Source organism: Schistocerca gregaria, chromosome 4, assembly GCF_023897955.1.
Source record: "Schistocerca gregaria isolate iqSchGreg1 chromosome 4, iqSchGreg1.2, whole genome shotgun sequence".
Lineage (NCBI taxonomy): Eukaryota > Metazoa > Arthropoda > Insecta > Orthoptera > Acrididae > Schistocerca > Schistocerca gregaria.
The window spans coordinates 467,860,467-467,885,748 of NC_064923.1; the positions used below are offsets into that span (position 1 = coordinate 467,860,467).

Consider the following 25,282-nt stretch of genomic DNA (forward strand, 5'->3'; position numbering starts at 1 on the left):
ATTGTTCGTGGAAAGAAGGATTGTCGGTATGCCTCTGTGCGGGCTCTAATCTCTCTGATTTTATCCTCATGGTCTCTTCGCGAGATATACGTAGGAGGGGGCAATATACTGCTTGACTCCTCGGTGAAGTTATGTTCTCAAAACTTCAACAAAAGCCCGTACCGAGCTACTGAGCGTCTCTCTTGCAGAGTCTTCCACTGGAGTTTATCTATCATCTCCCTAAAGCTTTCGCGATTACTAAATGATCCTGTAACGAAGCGCGCTGCTCTCCGTTGAATCTTCTCTATTTCTATCAACCCTGTCTGGTACGGATCCTACACCCGTGAGCAGTATTCAAGCAATGGGCGAACAAGTGTACTGTAACCTACTTCCATTGTTTTCGGACTGCATTTCCTTAGGATTCTTCCAATGAATCTCAGTCTGGCATCTGCTTTAGTGACGATTAATTTTATATGGTCATTCCATTTTAAATCACTCCTAACGCCTACTCCCAGATGATTTATGGAATTAACTGTTTCCAGTTGCTGACCTGCTATAGTGTAGCTAAATGATAAAGGATCTTTCTTTTAATGTCTTTATGCATACTGCTTTTGTTACTATTTCATTTAGATTCTGGAACTGATGACGATTATGTATCTGAAGCCAAGAAATGTTCCTCATCCTGATATAAAGGTAATCCGTGACATGCAGACGGTTGCTTTACCGAGACCGGGTGCCTGAAGAAATGCACGTTACATCAACTTTTGATGGCTCTATGATTCCGCTCTCTAAACACAATGAAATTGTGCAGCACTAATTAATTAAACTGAAACATCATGCAGAATGCAACAGTTTTCCACGCATGTCAGTGTTTATGACGTCATATCTACTGAACTATGTATGGTACCATTTTATAACTTTGTAGGCGCGTCTAGCGGCATATGTAGATATACTGTTCGCGAAATATATTGCGAATAGAATTAGTAGCACAGAAGTAATAAATTTTTTTGTCACATATGGCGCGGCAGTTCTTTCGCGTCACGTTGTTTATGACATCACATCCCATGATAGGCAGGGGGTTCTTACTCCCACAGCGATTTTGCCTGACGCTAAGGGATGTGTGTACCAAGTTTGGTTGAAATCGGTCCAGTGGTTTAGGAGGAGATGTGGAACATACATATGTACATGCAATTTTATAATATGTATGTACATATACGTCACGGATGCTGCTCCCTGTTGCAATGAGGCACCGTCTGGTGGTATACAGCGACGCGGAGCGTCGCTGAGGGGACAGAGACCGTATACCGCGCAGAATCTCGTGTATGGATCTCTGCGAGAGAATAAGCTACAGCAGAATACAGACAAACCTGCTGCAGCTCTGTAAGACAATGCAGACTCCCATACGGACTAGCACATTCAAGCGTCGTTTGCCACTGTCAGCCTGTGCTTGGCGGCGCAACGCGGCTAATAACTTGCAGCACGTGCTCTCGAAACATTCCGTAACAACAGGGACAGAACTACTAGCTCTCTCTTACTAACAATTAACCACAGGACAACAAGAGATCAGCATCAAGAGTTGAGGCATTGAATGTGAGGCTTAGAAGGCAAAGAAAAGGTGAAGAACAAAAAATTCTGACAATTTGGATGGCACAATGGCCTGGTGCAAACCTTTCTATTGGACGCCACTTCGTCGACTTGCGTGTGCCTAACAAACCCTAGTTTTCCGACAGTGGAAAGGGGATGTACCGTTTAATGTAGAACATGAATAACGTTTGGTACTGGCGGCTGCTCACATCGTTGAGAGCTGAAGGGTAGGTTAAATGGACGACCAAAAAATACGTATTCCGCTCAAGACTCGATGCCGCCACCTCTGTTTCCAGGAACACACATTCAAGCGTCGTTTGCCACTGTCAGCCTTTGCTTGGCGTGCTCTCGAAACATTCCGTAACAACGGGGACAGAACTACTAGCTCTCTCTTACTAACAATTAACGGTAAACGCTAGAGTATGCGGCCCGACAGGTATGTCCGTACATAGTTCATCGGTAGGGTTTGATGAGTGAGTTTACGAATTTAAAATATGTACATATACGGTTGTATGTTTGATTGTAATGACTTAAAAGCTTGAATTATTTACGCCGCCAGGGGGCCGTAAACCTTTGAGTTTGGCATAAATTTCAACTTTATACATCGACCCGTTCCTGGGGTAAAAGGGACCTGAACTGATGGATGAATGGACGGACGAACGAACAGGCCGCCAGGCAGGCAGATGGACGAACGAAATGATCCTACAAGTGTACCGTTTTTACCTCACGGGATACGGAACCCTAAGAAGTAAAGTACTGTACTGACTAACTTTGTCTTTCTACAAAGATGCACAGAAAGACATCATATATCCATTTTTAGAAAGGAAAAATTCTCTCACCGAAGTAGTTTCACTGTTGTCCAACAGAAACTCGATTGAGCTCAATCAGACGTACGCATAGCGGGTCACTAAGCTTCATATATTCGTGCAGTTGTATTTTCAATAGACGAAAAATGTGCCGCATACCAACAGCGTGGAGCGAGATTGTCTAGCAACATAACCAAGCTCTCCGTGATTCCAGGGCACAACTAATCATGAACGGTGTACGTTTCCGACCAACCAGTTCTTGTCTCACGTCCTGGCAAGACGTTTCTCCAATACCATCGCGAAAATTTCTGCGACAGCACCGAAGAATGTGATATCGCGGTATTTTTCTACTCCGAGCCCTGACAAAAACTATATACATCCATTCAAAAATATATTTGCATCAATGCCTCTGTCCATACTACAGTTAAAGAGTATAAAAATGCAACAAAATTACGAACTTCTCGGCGTAGCATTACTTTCAGAAAACATCGTTTCGATATCTTGAACGCCTGGCATATGGAGTAAAGAGAGTATGTTGAGCACAGTATTTTCATACACTTCCAGAAGTGATTTATCGCCATTCCGCTAAACCTCTCTATTAGCCAGTTACCAGTAAACACCAGATTCTTAAACGAAGCGAACTCTCCAGTTTACAAAACAGCTTTAAACGTTAGTGTGTTTAATATTTGGCATGTAAGCGAGAAGAAAGTTTGGAAAAGGTTTGAAATTATGTTGAATTTGTTAGGTCTCGCCAAGTGCTCTCATTATGAAACACTGGGTGAGTACAGGTTGGATAATTTCCGCTACATTTTAAGCAAAAGCAAGTTTTTCACGTATCTAAATGTTTATGATCTCATATCTCCTGAACTATGCGTCGCAGAATGACATAATTTTGCTGTTACATTCAATGGTACAATTGTGGACACTGCGAACTGTGTTGCGAATAGAGCCGGTAGTAAAGAAGTAATAAATTGAAACGCTTTACTGCACTAACAGCGAAAATATAGTAAGCGGTGAACTTTTTCCCCCTTGCATCATTTGTGTGTGTGTGTGTGTGTGTGTGTGTGTGTGTGTGTGTGTGAGAGAGAGAGAGAGAGAGAGAGAGAGAGAGAGAGAGAGGGGGGGGGGGGGCGGGGGAGCGGCGAAAGCGGAGAAAAAAGTTTCGTAAATGTTTGAAATGTGTGTGAAGTTTGTGGGAACTCGGAAAGTGCTCATTCTTAAATAGTGGATGTATAAAGTCAGAGTTCTTTCGCGATGTCAGTTACGTTGCCTCAAGACACGGATTGCACTGAGTCAACACTGTTTTAGCAATTCACACAACTTAAGTTTGAGCAACTCATTTACACAAAAAATTGCAATTTCTGCAGAAATAAAAGGGGTGTAAAGTATTACTTGATGCATCAGGATTCTAAGTTTTTTTTTTGCTTGCTACTTACTTCACTAATGGTACAATCAAGAATTATTCTTTATGTGCAATGATCCAACGATAAAAAAAATACAATTTAAGCATGCCGTAGAAATACACCAACTTGTCAGACACGGACTGATTTGGAAAAAAAAAAAAACCGTAGAACTAGAATCACAGAGTCAAATGAGCCTGGCAATCTTTAACAACTCAGAATTATTGAGAATAGAATTTAAGACTCACGGGGCAGGTAAAATAAGATATTTGTAGCTTTAATATGTATATGATTATCTCGCGAGATGCGTTAGCTTTCTGTACATCTCCCACTTTAATCAGTAAGTGAATTATTCACGCCACAGCTTCAATTCTTTATCTGTACTTCTCTCTTGTTTCCTGTTATTATAATATTGTTTCATGATCTTTCCTGATAGTTATGTTCCGTACATGATGCTAGACATATATTATGTATCTGCATCTTATATTTATTTTTTAAAACAGTTCGTCATTTGCCATCTGTGAACGCTGTTTCTTTTTAGATTTGTCTAGATTTCCTTTTTAAAAACTGAAAAAAATTGCTTTGTTAATCCTATCGCACTTACTCCCTGATTTTCTCGTTATTTCCAATACTTTGTGCCTATTGCAATATATATAATTATCCCTTACTTTTAACGATATTTTGTTTTTATTGCACTGATATAATTTATCACAGGACACTTCACATTTCAGCTGATATACACATCAAACACATGGTAATAACTGCAGCACACTGACTCAGTTCCATCTTTTTACACGCTCCATCTTCTTCGGTAAGCCGTTTGCTCCTTCCATTTCACACAGTCTCTTCTATTGATTTATTTCTTCCTCTGCTGGAGAGGGGATGTGTGGATGCGGGCAGCTAGGACGGGGGCACAGTCGACCTGCGCAAGAGAATGTAATAAGTGCTGTGTTCTCTGCTGTATTTCAGACCCTTCCTCTTTGCACATTTAATTCGAATTCCGAAGCGAGACTTCCGAAGCTAGACTGCCGTCCCCTTGTAGCCAAAGGAGAAATCTAAACGCCGGCCGTCTTTGCTAATTTTCGGCTTGAGCTGCAGGAAGGGGCGTCACACAGACGTCTTCCTGCTGCTCTTCCGGTAGTTACCAAAATACGGACGCTACGGCTATTCTCAGCAGCCCACAGACAAGCTTCGCCGCTTCCTCAGCAGCTGTGACTAACAACAGCGAGACGCTTCTGTATCTCTTTATATCAGTTGCTTTGACCAAAGGGAGCCGTGAATTATGTAGATTATTAATCGGTACTTTCATACAGCCTAAGCAAAGAGTGAGTACGATGGTTGTCTCAAAAGAAATAAGTTGACGTTACGTTTATGAAGGCGGTTTCATCCTATTAAAGAAGACCACAGTCGTTTATATTTGCGTTGTTACTGGTATAGACCATCAGTAAGTACATAATTTTTAAGTGACAAATTTATTTTAGTTATTCCTCACGCTGTATCAGTTTCTACTACCTAATCGTTATCAATAGTCCCTCGAAAAATATGCAACAGTAAAGCATATATATAACGACGTTACATTAACAAATTAAATAAATACGTAAGTACACTGCATAGAATTTAGAAGTGGTACCATAAGCGCTCCACAGTCGACGCAGCGCAAAAGCACACTAGGAGTCAACATTTCTACGAGCGTCGTGCTAGAGAGCTGACTGGTGTTGGTCATCGTAAGTTCTCCTACAGTCAGACGTGGCTGAGGATACTATTACAGTTTGCTTTGTACATGTTATTTAAAATTAAGTACTTGTTTTGGTATTCAGTCTGAAGACTGGTCTGATGCAGATCTCCACGCTACTGTTCCTTTGCAAGCCTTCATTTCTGAGTAACTACTCCAGCCTACCTCCATTTGAACCTGTTTACTATATTGATCCCTTGTTCTGCCTCTACAATTTTTATCTCTCACAGCTGAAAGCCTTAGGACTCAATTACATGTTTCTGTCTTTAAGTTATCCAGCCTAGAAAGAACAGCGATGTTTCGTTAAAGGGGAAATAATACTGTTATCACGAGAACAGGACTCGCAGACCATTTGAACATACAGTAACGCTGATTTAACTATTATATCCAACAGTAAGAAAGGAATATATTTTTCATTTTTGTGTCACTCGTTTTTACACTCATTTCGTGTTATCTGTTCTCATGCTGTTTTTCTGGATTGTATCTGTACGGACATACGGCCCATGCAAAACTACTTATTGATTAACAAGTTAAGGTAAAAAGGAATTTACTTACATTTTCGTCATTTATTTTAATCGCAATATTACATTTCAGTAGCTCATTTCGTGGAACAACCGGTGAGTTTTTGTAATTATAATTAAGGGGCTTGGTCACGATCTGTTAGTCCGTCACTGTGGGCATTACATTAAGATAGTTGTTACTTACTAACATTACATACAAACTGCTTGTCTACTATTGACCAAATCCGACTTGCTAGTGCAAACAGAAATTGGCGCACATATAATTTTAAATGTCATGATCATTCAGTTTTGTCTCGCGTTCAGGTTATTAATTTACAGGGTGAGAGATAATATGTCATAAGACATCTGTAATGAACAATTTAAAATTAGACTTCTCTCTCACTGTGACGAGCATTTTATGCGATCTGAAATCAAGGCTCGTTAATGACTCGGTCCAACTTCAGACTTGATATAAGAAAGAATTCTGGTAATATTTTCTCTGCTCAGAGAGCATATAACGGGTGTAAAACACTTTCCTCCATTACCAAACTGACGATTTCTTTATGTCTCAGGATGTGTTCCATCATTCGATCCCATTTTTGTCAAGTTCTGCCATGAACCTCCTTTCTCCTAGATTCCATTTAGTACATTCTGAGTTGTTATTGACCTACCCATCCAATCACCTACATTCTTCTGTAGCACCACATTTCATTAGTTTCTATTCTCTTCTTTCTGAACTGCTTGTCACCAAGTTTCCTTTCCATACCATGCTACACTTCAGACAAATACATTTATAAAAGATTTCTTAACACTTAATATGTTAACAAATTCCTCTTTTTCACAAATGATTTGCGTGCTACTGGCTGTCTGCATTTTATATTCTCTGTACTACAGCCATCATCAGTTGCTCTGCTATTACTGTAAGTGTCTTATTTCCTAATTATCGGACCACATTCCATGCCGCTTCGGGTTCTTCCAAATCCTTTGCTGCCTCTAAAAAAATTACAGTAAAGTTACCATCCCCAAATCTCAAAGTTTTTATTTCTTCTCTTTCAACTTTGATTTCGTCTCCAAATTTCTTCTTGGTTTCCTTTACTGACTGCTCAGTATACAGACTGAATATCATTGAGGATATGTTACAACGCTCTCTCATTCCCTTCGCAACACTGCTTCCCCACGCCCTTCGACGCTTTTTGTTTCTGTACAAGTTCTAAATAACATTTCACTCCCTATATTTTACCTTTGTGGCCTTAAAAATTTCAAAGGGTGTAGTCCAATTATCATAGTCAAAAGCTTCCTCCAAATCTACAAATACTATAAATGTAGGTTTGCCTTTCCTCGGTCTAGCTTCTAAACTAAGCTATAGGGTCAGTACTGCCTCATGCCCCCAAAACTTCTCCGGAGACTTATTAATCTTCAGTAAGGTCGGCTTTTTCCATTCTTCCGTAAACAATCTGTGTCATTATTTTGTAACCACGACTTATTAAACTGACAGCTCGGTAATATTAACATTTGTGTGGCACGTATCTTTCTCCTAGCTGTGCACGTTTTTACAACTATATGCTTGCAACTCTCGTCTAGCCATTCCTGTTTAGCATATTTTGTACTTACTATCAATCTCGTCTTTTAGACTTCGATGTTATCTTTTGCCTACTTCACTCGCTGCATTTTTCTCATTTCCTCTTTCGTCAGTTAGAGTCTGTATCTCTTAGTCATGGCTGCCCACGATTTTTATTACGCTTTGTCTTTTTCCGTATTTGATTCTCTGCTGCGTTCACTATTTGACCTATCACGTCTACACTTTCGTCTTCTATTGCTTTCCTTGCCACTTTTTCAATCAATAGTTGCCTAATACTGTCTTTAAACTCTCACTGTGTCTTTCTTTTAACTTATGTAGTTCCCATTTACTTAATACTATCCCTCTGCAATTTCTTAATTTTTAAGCTTCAGCTCATAACTAATAAATTATGGCTAGAGTTCACATCCATATGTGCAAATGTTTTACAGTTTAAAATTTGGTTTCGGAATCTCTGTTTTAACACTGTGTACTCTTTTGAACCTTTCCTGTGCCTCCAAGTCTCTTAAATGCAAACATCCTTCTTTCGTTGTTTGTATAGCTAGTATTGATGATGATTAAATTATGCTCTGCGTTAATTCCAGTCGCCCATCATAAATTTTCGTCTCACTTAACTACATGAACAATTTATTTTGTTTTTCACACATTTCTACTATCTTGTATTTGTCTGCGGAGCTAGTTGGCATATAAACTTATACTGTTGCTGTGGGTGTTGGCCTTTTGTCTATATTGGTTACGATAATGCGTCCACTACGCTGCTGGTAGAAATTTACTCACATTCTTACACCTGCACTACCCTCATTTCATTTTGTGTTAATAAGTTAACGTACAAGGGTCCTTTACGATTTTCCATGGCTGTCAATTATTTGAAAACGATTAAAAAGTGACTTATAAGTATTTTACAGCGTCCTCACATGTCTGGAAGTCCCCTTCAATAGCGAATAAACAGCTAACGTAATTTCAAAGACGAAACAGGTGAAGAAATCATCGAGGTACTTGGTAAATCTAATTGACATCAATTGCTTGCCATAAACGTTACTTCTACGCTGGCAGGACGACATAGCGTTTTTAAGCTACCATGTCGTCAGGATACTGAGGACAATCCAGCGAAGTTCCTCTTCGAAATTTGCTACGCGATCTCCTTAACGTTGGGCTGCAGAGCGTTGTTGATCGAGGATTACACAAGGGCTATCCAGAACACACGTTTTGGTCTACCGCGGCGGTAGGCGGTGCTACAGACGCCATCTTAGTGCAATAACGTTCCTCCGCTCAGTAAGCAACCAGCGGTGATAGTGTGTGGAGAGCGTCTCTGCTACTTTGCTTTCTGTGACGTGTTCAAATGGGCGTTGCAATAGAAAATCCCGCCACTTGTGCAGTACGTCTGATTAGGTTTTTGTTGCGAAGAAACTGAAAACAATTGAAAATTATCGCGACCTTGTGATTTATAGGAAAAGGAATAATAAGCGAAAGCCGAGGGAGGCAATGGTGCATTAATTTTAAACATCTCCGTACTAATGTTCACAATGAGGACCGCAGCGGTAGGCCTAGCCTTGTGACTGACCAACTGGTCATGAAAATCAAGGACAAAAATCGTTTCACGATTATGGAACTTATGCGACATTTTCCCCAAATTTCACGGAGTTTGATGCATGAAACTGTGGCGGAGTGTTTTGGTTACCACAAATTTTGTGGTGGCTAGGTTCCCACAATCCTAATGCAGGACAACAAAAAACAAGAGAATGGCAGCAGCAATGACCTTCCTCGAAGATTACGAGAAAAATGGTAACCAAGTTATCGATCGTATCCGAACTGGGGACGAGACTTCGGCGAAGCATTTGAACTGTGAAATAAATGGACAGTTGATAGAATGGGGACACACAAATTCTCCTAAGAAGCCAAGGAAGTATTTGCATGCACTGTCAGCATGAAAAATCATGGCTACTGTGTTTTGGGACTCTTAAGGAGTGATTCTCGTTGGTTTCCTTGAACGAGGCACAATAATTAACTCAGACAGATATTGTCAAACTCTGTCTAAGTTAAGGCGGGCGATACAAAACAAGCGTCGGGGAAAACTTTTACACAGTTTTTTTTTCTTCACAACGCATGTCCAAACACGGCTAATCCTTCACGAGATCTCCTACGGAGTTTTGTATGGGAGGCTTTTGATCGCTCACCATACTACCCGGATTTGCGCCGAGCGACTACCACCTTTCCCTACCAATGGAAGAAACGACTCGCTTCACAGCGTTTTGATACTGATGCTGAACCGCATGCTGGTATAAACCAATGGCTGCAAACGCAGACGGCAGATTTCCACAACAACACTATTGAAGCACTTGTGCCACGGTATGCTAAGTGTCTCAATTTGAATGGCGATGATGTATAAATAGCTTATAGAGTACCTTTAAAATGTGTATCAGCAAATTTGGTTTTTCCGTCTTGTTAAATTTGTTTTCCAAGCATCCCTTACTTTCCAGATAGCTCTCATATATTACAATATTACATACTGGAGATGGCTGGAAACCAATAGACGTTAATTTCGGATTCCATTCCATGTACATAATATTAAATAATTACGAAATATAACGGATGTAAAAACAAATTCAAATCTAAAAACTAATCAAACACAACAATGGTTAAAAACATGTAACAGAAGAACGGCAGTTCACAAAAGGAGTCGGTAAACGTGGAATAAAAAGCGTTATGGTATCACTTTTAAATTTCATGTAGTAAGCTTAGTAATGAAATATCGTTATATGTCTCCTTTACTGTTTCCTTCTCGTTGATTGTACTATTGATGAAAACTATTTAGTCGAAACATCCATTATTTTTATTTGAGCATTGACTGAAAAACTTTAAAGACTACTGTTGCCTGAAATCCCCACAGCCAAGTGTTTTTGAAGAGTCAGTCTCGAGTTGGTACGGCTGCAGAACAAGTTGTGAACAGGTGCAATGCGTTTCCAAACAATGGCGAAAATCTGATGGAGAAGACATGCGAGCTGAACACTTGCCGTTACATTGTTACCAGCAGTTTACAATTCTGTTGCTGCACACGCACCTCTGTTCTGCTCGGAGATTCGCAGCGGAGTACCCAGCGTAATATCTCAGCACCAGCCTACAGAGATTCGCAGCGGAGTACCCAGCGTAATATCTCAGCACCAGCCTACAGAGATTCGCAGCGGAGTACCTAGCGTAATATCTCAGCACCAGCCTACAGAGATTCCTGCCATCTAAAAGACTGAGCACTGGCTAACTTGTACCACTAAGGCGGAAAGGAACGACGACAGCATTTTTTGAAACAAATATTCGTATAAACCCTTGATAACGTCAGTTGAAATCGCCCGATTAGAATGTGAACTCTGTTCGCTCTGAAGAAGAGTTGTGACGATGTGCATCTGGCAAGCCTATGTTACAATAATTATGCTTGGCAAAAGACAGAGTATGACACTGACATACCAATACCATACACTGAAAATGTTATTAGTGTGACGTTTGATGAAGAACTGCTTGAGTGCAGAAGTGATGTCGAATAGGAAAAGATGACTTTGCTTTGACAACTTTATTGGAACCCATACGTGCACTTTGAAGACTGATTCTGTGCAACAGAATCAGGTCCGTAGAAAAATGTGTTGCTCAGACATCGTAGGGAAAAACAGCAATAAGTCACGACACTGAAACACGTGTTTCGTACTATTACACTGATATTTTGGTTCTTCGCGTTGCCGAAACTCCTCTCTAAGACCTTGAATAGATGACAATTCAAATGTTTCTCGTGATGCAACGCGCAGTTTTGTACAGAATAGCTCATGCCGTTCTTTTTGAGATGAGCAATTTATATTGTAAGAACATATTCGTGCCGCTTTAAGGTTTTATTTTCTGTATGTGTCACATGGAACAATTACGGACTCCTTAAAAATGTTACATTATTTGTTAGATACTTTTTTATCTAAGAGAAAGTGATTTCTGTACTGTGAGAACAGCGTGTACACGGAAAATTCAGAACTTTGAACAAACTGCGTCTTTCATGCAATTCCAAATACACGACACATTGTTGGTTCTAACTTTTTTTTTTAATGATTCAGTGATACGTCTCGCGACCTTAGTGCAGACTGTATGCAGCGTGTTTTCATTTCTCGCCATATTCATGAGACATCGCAAATGCCGGTTTCGGAAGGGCATTCATTCTACAGCTACTGTCATACTCGGCAAGCTTCCATACGTTGCGTGGCGCAGGGTACCGTATACCACAACTAGTCATTTCTTTTCCCGTCCCACTCTCAAATAGAGCGACGGGGAAACGACCGTCTATAAGCCTCCGTATGAGCCCTAATTTCTCGTGTCTTATCTTCGTACTCCTTACGTGCAGTGTATGTTGGCGGCAGTAGAAGTGTTTGGCAGTCCGCTTCAAATACCGGTTCTCTAAATTTTCTCAGCAGTGTTTCTCAATATCAACGTCGCCCATTTGAATTCCCGAACCATCTCCGTAACACGTGTTGTTTGAACCTACTAGTAATAAATCTAGCAGCCCGCCTCTGAATTGCTTCGAAGTCTTCTTGTAACTCGACGTGTTACGGATCCCACACACTCGCGCAGGACTCAGGAATAAAATGGTTCAAATGGCTCTGAGCACTATGCGACTTAACTTCTGAGGTCATCAGTCGCCTAGAGCTTAGAACTAATTAAACCTAACTAACCTAAGGACATCACACACATCCATGTCCGAGGCAGGATTCGAACCTGCGACCTTAGCGGTCGATCGGTTCTAGACTGTAGCGCCTAGAACCGCACGACCACTCAGGCCGGCTGACTCGAGAATAGATCGCACTAACGTCCTATACGTGGTCTCCTTTACAGGTGAACCACTCTTTCCGAAAATTCTCCCAATAATCCCAAGTCGACCATTCGTCTTTCCCACCACAATCCCCACATGCTTGTTCCATTCCATATCACTTTGCCACATTATGCCCAAATATTTAAACGACTTGGCCAAGTCAAACAGGACACTAGTAATACTTTATCCGAACATTATACACTACTGGCCATTACAATTGCTACGCCACGAAGATGACGTGCTACAGACGCGAAATTTAACCGACAGGAAGAAGATGCTGTGGTATGCAAAAGAGTAGCTTTTCAGAGCATTCACCCAAGGCTGGCTCCGGTAGCGACACCTACAACGTGCTGATATGAGGAAAGTTTCCAACCGATTTCTCATATACGAACAGCAGTTGACCGGCGTTACCTGGTGAAACGTTGTTGTGATGCCTCGTGTAAGGAGGAGAAATGCGTACCATCACGTTTCCGACTTTGATAAAGGTCGAATTGTAGACTATCGCGATTGCGGTTTATGGTATCGCGACATTGCTGCTCGCGTTGGTCGAGATCCAATGACTGTTAGCAGAATGTGGAATCGGTGGGTTCAGGAGGGTAATACGGAACGCCGTGCTGGATCCCAATGGCCACGTATGACTAGCAGTCGAGATGACAGGCATCTTATCCGCATGGCTGTAACGGATCGTGCAGCCACGTCTCGATCCCTGAGTCAACAGATGGGGACATTTGCAAGACAATAACCATCTGCACCAACAGTTCGACGGCGTTTGCAGCAGCATGGACTATCAGCTCTGAGACCATGGCTGCGGTTACCCTTGATACTGCATCACAGACAGGAGCGCCTGCGATGGTGTACTCAACGACGAACCTGGGTGCACGACTGGCAAAACGTCATTTTTTCGGATGAATCCAGGTTCTGTTTACAGCATCATGATGGTTGCATCCGTGTTTGGCGACATCGCGGTGAACGCACATTGGAAGCGTGTACTCGTCATCGCCATACTGGCGATCAGCCGGCGTGATGGTATGCGGTGCCATTGGTTACACGTCTCGGTAACCTCTTGTTCGCACTGACGGCACTTTGAACACTGGGCATTACATTTCAGATGTGTTACGACCCGTGGCTCTACTATTCATTCGATCCCTGCGCAACACTACATTTCAGCAGGATAATGCACGACCGCATGTTGCATGTCCTGTACGGGTCTGGATACAGAAACAGTTCGACTGTTGCACTGGCCAGCACATTTTCCAGATCTCTCACCAATTCAAAGCGTCTGGTCAATGGTGGCCGAGCAATGGGCTTGTCACAATACGCTAGTCACTACTCTTGATGAACTGTGGTATTGCATTGAAGCTGCATGGGCAGCTGTACCTGTACACGCTATTTAAGCTCTGTTAGACTCAGTGCCGTTGTTATGGCCAGAGGTGGCAGTTCTGGGAACTTATTTGTCCGGATCTATGCACTCAAATTACGTGAAAATGTAATCACATGTCAATTCTAGTATAATAAATTTGTCTAATGAATACCCGTTTATCAGCTGCATTTCTTCTTGGTATAGCAATTTTAATGGCCAGTAATGTAGGTTTGTTCTTCCTACTCATCCACATTAACACATATTTCCATTGACGCTGGCGTTTCTGTAACTAAAAGACTTTGTTTGACAGCAAAAAGCATTATACAGAATTAAATAATAGGCTCCACAGAGACACAACAAAATAGGATAAAATTTTTTGAAGTTTCTGAATGCGGCCACTGACGGTGTTTCCGGTTGTTGTAGACGGGACGCCGACATGGAGAACCGATTACGTGATGACAGACCGGTTTCCTATGGACGCTGGTTAACAGCGAGCTTCGGTAACAAAACTTTCACTGCACGCTTATGTGTGCACTTTCTAGAACACACCAAACATCAAAGGAAAGTGCTGTCGTCCTCTTCACCGCCAAGTGCCAACCGCTGTTATCCTAAGCTAACAGTTCTTTCTCGACGGCAAAATGTTTGACACGCGCTCAGAAGGCCCGACGTTGCTGTCCCGATTGATGTGAAAGATTGTGACACTCTTGCCGTCGTTGTCATATTTGGAAAATCTCGAATCCCCCTCCATCTTTAGCATTCATACAAACTTTCGTACGTACAATGGAGGGTCAAAAATATGGAAAATAGGAAAACCGTTGGCATTGGAAACACATTTCAGTAGTCTCGCAATGGATAAATATACAGCGTGACCGCCAATTATCTCACGAAATAAGCGTCAAACGAAAAAACTACAAAGAACGAAACTTGTCTATCTTGAAGGGGGAAGCCAGATGGCTCTATGGTTGGCCCGTTAGATGGCGCTGCCGTAGGTCAAACGGATATCAAAATAGAACCCCATTTTTATTACATATTCGTGTAGTACGTAAAGAAATATCAATGTTTTAGTTGGACCACTTTTTTCGCTTTGTGATAAATGGCGCAGTAATAGTCACAAACATATGGCTCACAGTTTTAGACGAACATTTGGTAACAGGTAGGTTTTTTAAATTAAAATACAGAACGTTGCCGGCCGCGGTGGTCTCGCGGTTCTAGGCGCGCAGTCCGGAACCGTGCGACTGCTACGGTCGCAGGTTCGAATCCTGCCTCGGGCATGGATGTGTGTGATGTCCTTAGGTTAGTTAGGTTAAAGTAGTTCCAAGTTCTAGGGGACTAATGACCACAGCAGTTGAGTCCCATAGTGCTCAGAGCCATTTGAACCATTTGAACAGAACGTAGGTACGTTAGAACATTTTATTTCGGATTTTCCAATGTGATATATGTACCTGTGTGAACTTACCATTTCTGAGAACGCATGCATAACAAATACCCTTCAACTTTCCCCACAGAAAGAAATCCGGGGACGTCAGATCCGGTGAACGTGCGGGCCACGGTATGGTTCTTCGACGACCAATCCACCTGCCATGAAATATGCTATTCAATACCGCTTCAACCACACGCGAGCTATGTGCCGGACATCCATCATGTCGGAAGTACATCGCCATTCTGTCATGCAGTGAAACATCTTGTAGTAACATCGGTAGAACATTACGTAGGAAATCAGCATACAGTGCACCATTTAGATTGCCATTGATAAGATGGGGGCCAATTATTCTTCCTCCCATAATGCCGCACCATACATTAACCCGCCAAGGTCGCTGATGTTCCACTTGTCGCAGCCATCGCGGATTTTCCGTTGCTCAATAGTGCATATTATGCCGGTTTACGTTACCGCTGTTAGTGAATGACGCTTCATCGCTAAATAGAACGCGTGCAAAAAATCTATCTTCGTCCCGTAATTTCTCTTGTGCCCAGCCGCAGAACTGTACACGATGTTCAAAGTCGTCGCCATGCAACTCCTTGTGCATAGAAATATGGTACGGGTGCAATCGATGTTGATGTAGCATTCTCAACACCGACGTTTTTGAGATTCCCGATTCTCGCGCAATTTGTCTGCTACTGATGTGAGGATTAGCCGCGACAGCAGCTAAAACACCTACTTGGGCATCATCATTTGTTGCAGGTCGTGGTTTACGTTACGCATGTGGCTCAACACTTGCTGTTTCCTTAAATAACGTAACTATCCGGCGAACGGTCCGGCCACTTGGATGATGTCGTCCAGGATACCGAGCAGCATACATAACACACGCCCGTTAGGCATTTTGATCACAATAGCCATACATCAACACGGTATCAACGTTTTCCGCAATTGGTAAACGGTCCGTTTTAACACGGGTAATGTATCGCGAAGCAAATACCGTCCGCACTGGAGGAATGTTACGTGATACCACGTACTTATACGTATGTGACAATTACAGTGCCATCTATCACAAAGCGAAAAAAGTGGTCCAACTAAAACATTCATATTTCTTTACGTACTCTATGAATATGTAGTAAAAAATGGGGGTTCCTATTTTTAAAAAAAAGCAGTTGATATCCGTTTGACCTATGGCACCGCCATCTTGCGGGCCAACCATAGCCCCATCTGGTTTCCCCCTTCAAGCTAGACGAGTTTCGTTCTTTGTCGTTTATTCGTTTGGTGCTTATTTCATGAGATATTTGGCCCGGTCACTATCAAGGAACCACCCTGTATACAGGTCTTGTATGGTTTTCAAGGGAATCTTCTACCATTCGTCCTGCAAAATAGTGGCAAGTTCGGGTAACGTTGACGGAGGGTGGATGGCGATTGCGCACCCTTCTTTCTAAAGTAGACCACAAAGGTTCAATAATACTGAGACCTGGTGACGGTTGTGGTCAAAGGAAATGTGATGCCTGCTGTGTGGACAGGGGCCCTGTCTTCTTGGAGCACAGCACCACCCTAGGAGAATACCGTGTATTATGGGATCGACTTGATCAGCCACAACCGTCACGTAAACCTTGGTAGTAATACAGCCTTGCAGAGTAACCATGGTAACCATGGAATACCACGATACAGCTAATGGTTGCACCAATCATCACCGAAGCCGTTCCATGTTTCACACTCCGGACGTACTAGTGATCTACCGCCAAAGTTGGGAACAGTGAGAAACAGGACTTGTCCGATGTAGGCTTGGAAGGCGTGCTCGATCATTTAAGAGCGGCCTTCAGAACAAATGGCTACTCTCGGAAAGAATGATAATGAATGAGCCGAAGGGAAAGTATTCCTTCCATTTGTAAAGAGTATCACAGATCGCACCGGGAAAGTACTCAGAAAACGCAGAATTGATACGACGCATAAACCAACAAGAAAGGTGCGCGAATATTTGAAGGAAGAAAATGACATACGTCCGCCGGTTGCGACAAAACGAGTATATAAAATCCCTTGCACTTGCGGGCAAGTGTACAACCATTAACACCCGCCACAAGGAACACAACAGCAACTGTCGCCTGGACAAGAGGGATAAATCAGCAGTAGTAGTCCACGCATTAAGACCGGGAAAGCACCAAATTCGTTTCTCTGACATGGTGGTTTTAGCAAGATCTAATAATTAATACGCTAGGATGTACAGAGAGGCCACAGAAATTCAAAATCACAAAAACAATCTCAAGAGAAAAGGAGGGAGACAAAGCGGACACGTTGAGGGCCCTAGTGCTAAATAAAACAGTCAGGCCCTCTACAGCTTAAGTAGGTGCGACTCCGCGATCTTAGGCAGCAGTGTGGTGACGTCACGAATCGACCGTTGCGTGGATGCATGTAAACAGTTCCTATTGCTGAGCTTCTTTTGAGTCTGCAACAGCTTTCAGAGTCGTTAAGGCCTCTAATGAAGTTTCCAGCAGTGGAAGACGAAACGTCAGGCAGAGAACTGTCGCTTGGACTAGGGCGTTATGCCCATTGCTAGCAAGACTCATCCGACAACATGACAATCTTCAATTGCTCCACGGACCAGGTTTTATGGCTTTGGCTCCACGTTGTCCTGATACCGGTATTTGGACCACACATGAGTGGTTTTGGATTTCCAACTCTCTCTTCAATTCCCCGCTTACGCAGCTCCCTTCTCGTTTTGGTGCTGACATGGTTGCACCTGCCGTCGCCTATTTTTCGTCACAATCATCTTCAACAACCTCTGCCACGATCAGTCAACACACAATTTCGTCCGGGTTGAGACGTCTCGTATGAGTATTTTCCACTTCCCCTGTATGTGGTATAAACTTCGACATGGTACCTCTTGAAACGCTAAACTCATCGGCTACCCTCACCACCCAAGCGCCCTCCACAAGAGCACCAACAATTTGCCCACGTCCGAATGCTCTGAGCGTCGACTACCAGCGGCATTTGTGTTAAAGCACGCATTTTTTGCGGTGTTTTCATGTTTTTGTCTACCCTGTTCGTTTCTACCGCTATGAAGCCCAACTGCGCAAAATAAATGGTTCTGAGCACTATGGGACTTAACTTCTGAGGTCATCAGTCCCCTAGGACTTAGAACTATTTAAGCCTAACTAACCCAAGGACATCACACACATCCATGCCCGAGGCAAGATTCGAACGTGCGACCGTAGCCGTCGCGCAGTTCCAGGCTGTAGCGCCTAGAACCGCTCGGCCACTTCGCCGGTCCAACTGCGCAGCTTTTCCATATATGAAGTTGTGTTCTAGTTCCAGAATGAGGCAATCAGTATCCGAGCATAAAATTGTTATTTTATTTGTTTTATTTCTATTATGAATTACGTAATTCTGTTGACATTCTATAGCATTACAGCTATATCACATATTTAGTACCGAAATTTTGCTTGCGCGAATCCAACAAACTGTCAAATAAAAATTATTAGTCTATAGATGACAATATGAGGATTCTGTGGCTGTGTTGTAAGATATGTTCTAAATACAGCCACCATCCACTAAGCTGACATTTTTCTTTAATACACTTTATTGTTTCTTGTGATTAACTGTTTCGAACATATTGTTATCATCAAATGGCTACAGGATGAACTATTAAAACGTTATTCAATGTTTTGAATGTCATGTTTCCAGCGCATACACCTTAGTTGCTTTAAAGATTTGTATTCTTTTCCTGCAAGCCTTCGAAACGACTAGGACGCATTCACTTTTAAGTACGCATGCTGTATGTTTATCACGTAATATCCGACATGAATTTATCCTCTATTTTCATTTCATTTTAGAATATTTATCTCTTTGTAATATTTTCACTGTAGGGTACCATGGTATTCAAAGCATTAAACATCTGATTAACAGCTCGTCCTGTAAATACAATGCAGCCATATGATAAACAAAATGTTCGGAACTAGTAATCCCAAGAAAAATTTATTCAAGTAAAATCATCAAGTTAATGGCTGGTAACTGTTTTATAACCTATAAAATAAAAATAATTTAATAAAATCTTACAATTCTCGAAAGTGGCCTAGATAACATTTGTTAAGGCACGTCCATACTAGGCCACTCCAGGCCAACGCACGACAGACACTGGATTCGGACGAACGTTGGTATGCATTGCATTGGCGTTCGGATTTTCATCTACACTAAACGAAGGACTTGGGGCCGAGAGATTCGGCCATGTGGCATCGTAGCTGGCTCTGATAACTTGCCGGTGCTCCTCACATTCCGTTATTAGCAGTCGTAATATGTGCGTCGTCATACGGCATTTATTTTAATGCAAGAAGCTGATCATCAGAAAAAAAAGAAGATGAATGAAATAAATAAATATCAGTGTTAGTGATGTTGCGAAACAGCTGAAATCGTTAAAACTGAAAAAAGCTCGAGGCCCTGATGGAATCCCTGTCCGATTCTGTACTGAATTTGTGGCTGAGTTAGCAGCCCCTTTTCTCACTATAGCCTAACGTAGAACCCTCGACCAAAAAACCGTGCCCAGTTCTTAGAAAATGGCACACGTCACACCCGTCTACAAGAAGAGTAGTACAAGTTATACGCAAAACTACCGTCCAGTATCCTTAAGATCGATTTGCTGTAGAATTTAAGAACATATTCTGAGCTACAGCATAAGGAAGTATCTTGAATGGAATGACCTCAGTGCCAACCAGCACGGTTTTCTAAAACATCTACCATCTGAAACCCAACTCGCACTTTTCTCACATAACACACTGAAAGCTTTGGACCAAGGCAACCAGGTAGATGCAGCATTTTTTGATTTCCAAAAAGCATTTGACTCAGTACCGCACCTACGCTTATTGACGGAAGTACGATCAAATGGGGTATCAAGTGAAATTTATGACTGGACTGGACTGAGGACTTTTTAGTAGGGAGGACACAGCATGTTATTTTGAATGGAGAATCATAGTCAGGTGTAGAAGTAACTTCGGGTGTGCCCCAGGGAAGTGTGTTGGGACCCTTGCTGGCCATCTTGTATATTAATGACCTTGCAGTCAATATTAATAGTAAAATCAGGCTTTCTGCAGATGCTTCAGCTATCTATAATGAAATACTATCTGAGAGAAGCTGCATAAATAGTCAGATCTTGATAAGAATTCAACATTGGTGCAGAGTTTGGAAACTTGCTCTAAATGTTCAGAAATGTAAAATTACAAAACAAAAGACGTAGAATATTGTGACTGTAATATCAGCGGACTCATAGAAGTACCTGGGCGTAACACATTGTAGGGATATGAAATGGAATGATCACATAGGTGCAGTCGTGGGTAAAGTAGGTGGTAGACTTCAGTTTATTGGCAGAATATTGGGGAAAAATCAATCTGCGAAAGAGATTGCTTACCAATCACTCGTGCGATCCATCCTAGAAAATTGTACAAGTGTGTGGGATCCGTACCAGATAGGACTAACAAGGGGTATTGAACAAATACAGAGAAGAGCAGCACGAATGGTCACTGTTTTGTTTACTCCATGGGAAGTGTCACAGAGTTACTTGGGTAACTGAAATGGCAGACTCTTGGAGACAGAAGAAATCTATCCCGAAAAAGTCTATTAACAAAGTTTCAAGAACCGGCTTCAAATGATTATTCTAGGGATATACTACAATCCCTTACGGATCGCTCGCAAAGGAATCCTGGGGATACGAATCAGAATAATTACTGCACGCACAGAGGCAGGCAAACAATATTCTTCCCACGCTCCACGAGTGAATGGAACAGGAAGAAACCCTAATAACTGGAACAATGGGACGTACCCTCTGCCACTCACCTCACGGTGGTTTGCAGAGGAAATATGTAGATATGATACTACAAATAAACAGCTGCCTCTGGTCAACAAGGGCTGCCCTCTGCCGACTTATGTAAAGAGCCTGTTATGCCTAAAAAGTATATCGCCTATAATATTTATTTTTAATTGAAATTCAGGTCATCTTTTAATAACATTCAGCTGTATTTTCGTGCAATTACAATACGCATATTGGTTGAAGTGTATGTATGCCTATGGTTAAACGAGTTTCTACTAATGTGCCAAAAATAATTATTATTTATAGTTTTGTTGGATCAAGTAAGGAATTTTATTACAGCATGCATTCTATTTTACTCTTTTGAAAGGAAGACCCACACGCGCCAACAAGTCATATAAACAAACAATCATTACGCACACAATGTTGAAACTTATATGTACATATGGCATAACATGTACCAACATAATAAAAACAAAATTTCACTGATATCGGCGTCATCTTTGTGCAGACGGACAAATTTCTCCATGCCCTAGTAGGACATGGGCGTCATAATATCAGACGCTTTGCTTCTTTTTTTTTTTTTTTTTAGAAATAACCAACTATTAAAGTCGTGTAGGGTATCACAACATTACCGCAGGTTTATGCTCAACAGCGCTGAAATAAAACGTGAGGAACACTAAAGTTTATGACAGAAGTAATCGTCCAGGAAGAGCCACACGCTAATCGTTACCGCCAATAACCTGCAGAAGACGTCTATGTTTAACCGTTTTGCTGCAGTAAACAAAAACAAAAATGTGAAAAAATCTCTTTTCCACTGAGAGCAATGAAAGAACATTTCATGCGGCGTGTCTCTACGTATACTGCCGTAGGTTAGCATAAATATGTACTTTTGTAACTCTGCAGCTGTTAGAGATAAGATTTAAATCGCCTGTTGACACACACTTTAACGGTTTCTGTAGACCAACGGCAAACATGTGTGACTGCGATACTTGCTCTGGAACCAGAATGACGTAACCAATCCGCCGTACTCCAAACACTAATATAATTTTGAGCATTGCATACCAATAGCACGTAGAGGTAGTCAATGTAAACAACGAAGTATGCCGTGAACCTTCGGCTGATAGAAATGAAGGCCGAGTTCCGTTCATTATGTCGAAATGCTACTTTACTGTGTTAGGTAACCTGAGAATGTGTCCTACATGTTAACTGGTTATGTGTGAGAAAGCGGTAAAACTCATCGATGTTTCCACAGCTGGTATTTACGCAGGGGAAGCGTTAGATCGCGTGGTGCATGTTAGGCACGGTAGCGTAGACGTATACACTACTGGCTATTAAAATTGTTACACCAAGAAGAAATGCAGGTGATAAATGGGTCTTCATTGGACAAATATACTAGAACTGACGTGTGATTACATTTTCACGCAATTTGGGTGCACAGATCGTCAGAAATCAGTACCCAGAACAACCACCTCTGGCCGTAATAACGGCCTTGATACGCCTGGGCATTGAGTCAAACAGAGCTTGGATGGCGTGTACAGGTACAGCTGCCCATGCAGCTTCAACACGATACCACAGTTCATCAAGAGTAGTGACTGGCGTATTGTTACGAGCCAGTTGCCCGGCCACCATTGACCAGACGTTTTCAATTGGTGAGAGATCTGCAGTGTTGCGACTCCTGCAGTGTTGTAACGTGTTGACACACTCATTCGAAGTGATAGACGGATCACAATCTAACACCTTGCTCTTAACTGCTGGCCAGGGCAGGAGTCGAACATTTTCTGCATCCAGAAAGTCCCGTACAGGATCTGCAACATGTGGTCATGCATTAGCCTGCTGAAATGTAGGGTTTCGCAGCGATCGAATGAAGGGTAGAGTCACGGGTCGTAACACAACTGGTTCAAATGGCTTTGAGCACGATGGGACTTAACATCTGAGGTCATCAGTCCCCTAGGACTTAGAACTACTTAAACCTAACTAACCTAAGGACATCAGACACATCCATGCCCGAGGCAGGATTCGAACCTGCGACCGTAGCAGTCGCGCGGTTCCGAAGCACCTAGAACCGTTCGGTCACCAAGGCCGGCGGTCGCAACACATCTGAAATGTAACGTCCACTGTTCAAAGTGCCGTCAATGCGAACAAGAGGTGACCGAGACGTGTGACCAATGACACCCCATACAATCATGACGTTTTGCCATTCGTGCACCCAGTTTCGTCGTTGAGTACACCATCGCAGGCGCTCCTGTCTATGATGCAGCATCAAGGGTAACGGCGGCCATGGCCTGCGAGCTGATAGTCCATGCTGCTGCAAACGTCGTCGAACTGTTCGTGCAGATGGTTGTTGTCTTGCACGCGTCGCCATCTGTTGACTCAGGGATCGAGACGTGGCTGCACGATCCGTTACAGACACGCTGATATGATGCCTGTCATCTCGACTGCTAGTGATACGAGGCCGTTGGGATCCAGCACGGCATTTCGTATTACCCTCCTGAACCCACCGATTCCATATTCTGCCAACAGTCATTGGATCTCGACCAAGGCGAGCAGCAATGTCAAGATACGATAAACCGCAATCGCGATAGGCTACAATCCGACCTTTATCAAAGTCGCATTTCTCGTCCTTACACGAGGCATCACAACAACGTTTCACCAGGCAACGCCGGTCAACTGCTGTTTCTGTATGAGAAATAGGTTGGAAACTTTCCTGATGTCAGCACGTTGTAGGAGTCGCCACCGGCGCCAACTTTGTGTGAATGCTCTGAAATCTAATCATTTGCACATCACAGCATCTTCTTGCTGTCGGTTAAATTTTACGTCTGTAGCACGTCATCTTCGTGGTGCAGCAATTTTAATGACCAGTAGCCCTGTATTATTGCCAGCAAAGCACTGGTTTGTTGGAAACGTTCTGACAGATTAATACTACGTGCTGAATCGGGATTGTTACGAGACCTATTTTTTACACAGCCAACGCTCATACCAGCTGGGCCATCCATGCATACCTCAACGTCCGATTAACTGGTCAAATTTGCAAGAACTCTCCCCTAAGAAGGCAAAGATCAGCATTTGGCTCTCAATTCACAGTTATGATATAACAAGAAGTTTTGTTAGTTTGTGGAGTCTGCATATTCATTGTGGCAGCAAGTTTTTTAAGTATAGGTTTATTTATGAATTGAGGTGCTTGTAGGGAAAAGAATTGCCAGTATTCTCCTTCCTCTACTGAAATTTCATTTTTCTCTCCACAGTTTTTTCTCCACCACGAGGAATTATCCATCAACCGTAATTATCCGCTCTTCTTTTGCGACACACAAATATAATGTGTATAGAGCTTATAATGACTGTAGCACAAGTAGTTAGAAAGGAGAATGTCTGTTCGGAATGATGGTGACATTAAATTAGAAAGTAAGTTTCACTACACTGCGGGTGCAAGGGAAGGTATGGAGGACTGGAACGGAAGAATAACAGGAAAACTTGTCTACATAGTAGGGAATTTGTGTTACGGCGCATTTTGGGACTCAAATATTTAATTTACTATTATGATCATGTTTCGTTACTACTTGTTAAAAATTTAGTATGTTGCGAGTTCAAATACCAATGATGGCTGCTTGAGATTTCCGTCATTTCCTTGTGAGATGTTCTCAAAAGGGGTGAATACAAACGGGATTACATTTGCAAGGCATGACACCGGACAGCACAAATGGCCGTCCCTCCGAATTCTAAGTTATATGCACGATATGCAACACTGTATGATGCTGAAGAGCCTAGAGTAAAGAGTCTTTTTCGCTTGAGCTCTTACAGTGCTGTATCTACTGATAGTCTAATGGCAAACGTCGCGCACTGTTGGCGCGAAATTGCGAGTTCGAGACAATTCATTCCATTGTTTTTTTAACCGCATTTCGGATGTGTGTTAAAGGTATCAGTCTGATGCAATCTCAAAGATAATATGCTTCACTTTGTGTTTCTAAGCCGCCAGTAATAGAAACACCTTCAACGAAAGAACTTGTGGCTGCGTCACGATCAGAACAGTTTATGGTCCAGTGTTTCTTCGCCCTGTAGCGGCAACCGGCCACTCGTCTCCGGCCGTTTGACTCCAGTCGCCATCGGACGAGGAGAATACAGCGTGGCCCCTGTTGGCACATCTTGGGCACGTCTCTGCTTGTGCATTAGTAAGCGTAAAACTGTTTCTCACCCTCTTCGCTTCTCGCAAGTCGTATACGACATACGGAACCGATTATCTGCATACAAAACCTTTGTAACACCTAAGATAAACAAGCTAATACTTTGCTCACCTTCCTGAAGGTGT

The 25,282-nt window shown here is 42.3% G+C and overlaps 1 protein-coding gene across 2 annotated transcripts in view; it reads right to left on the bottom strand.

The window, feature by feature from the left end:
• LOC126365852 (syntaxin-6) overlaps positions 1–25,282 on the bottom strand; it is a 175,461-nt gene that overhangs the window by 22,931 nt on the left and 127,248 nt on the right. Inside the window, exon 1 of one of the 2 annotated variants that reach the window (XM_050008514.1) lies at positions 4,546–4,691. The exons of the other annotated variant lie outside the window; for it this stretch is intronic. Coding sequence (XP_049864471.1) covers positions 4,546–4,555 — 10 coding nt within the window. The 5' untranslated portion in view covers positions 4,556–4,691. Of the gene's footprint in view, positions 1–4,545; positions 4,692–25,282 lie in introns of those variants that run through there. 2 annotated transcript variants of the gene reach the window in all.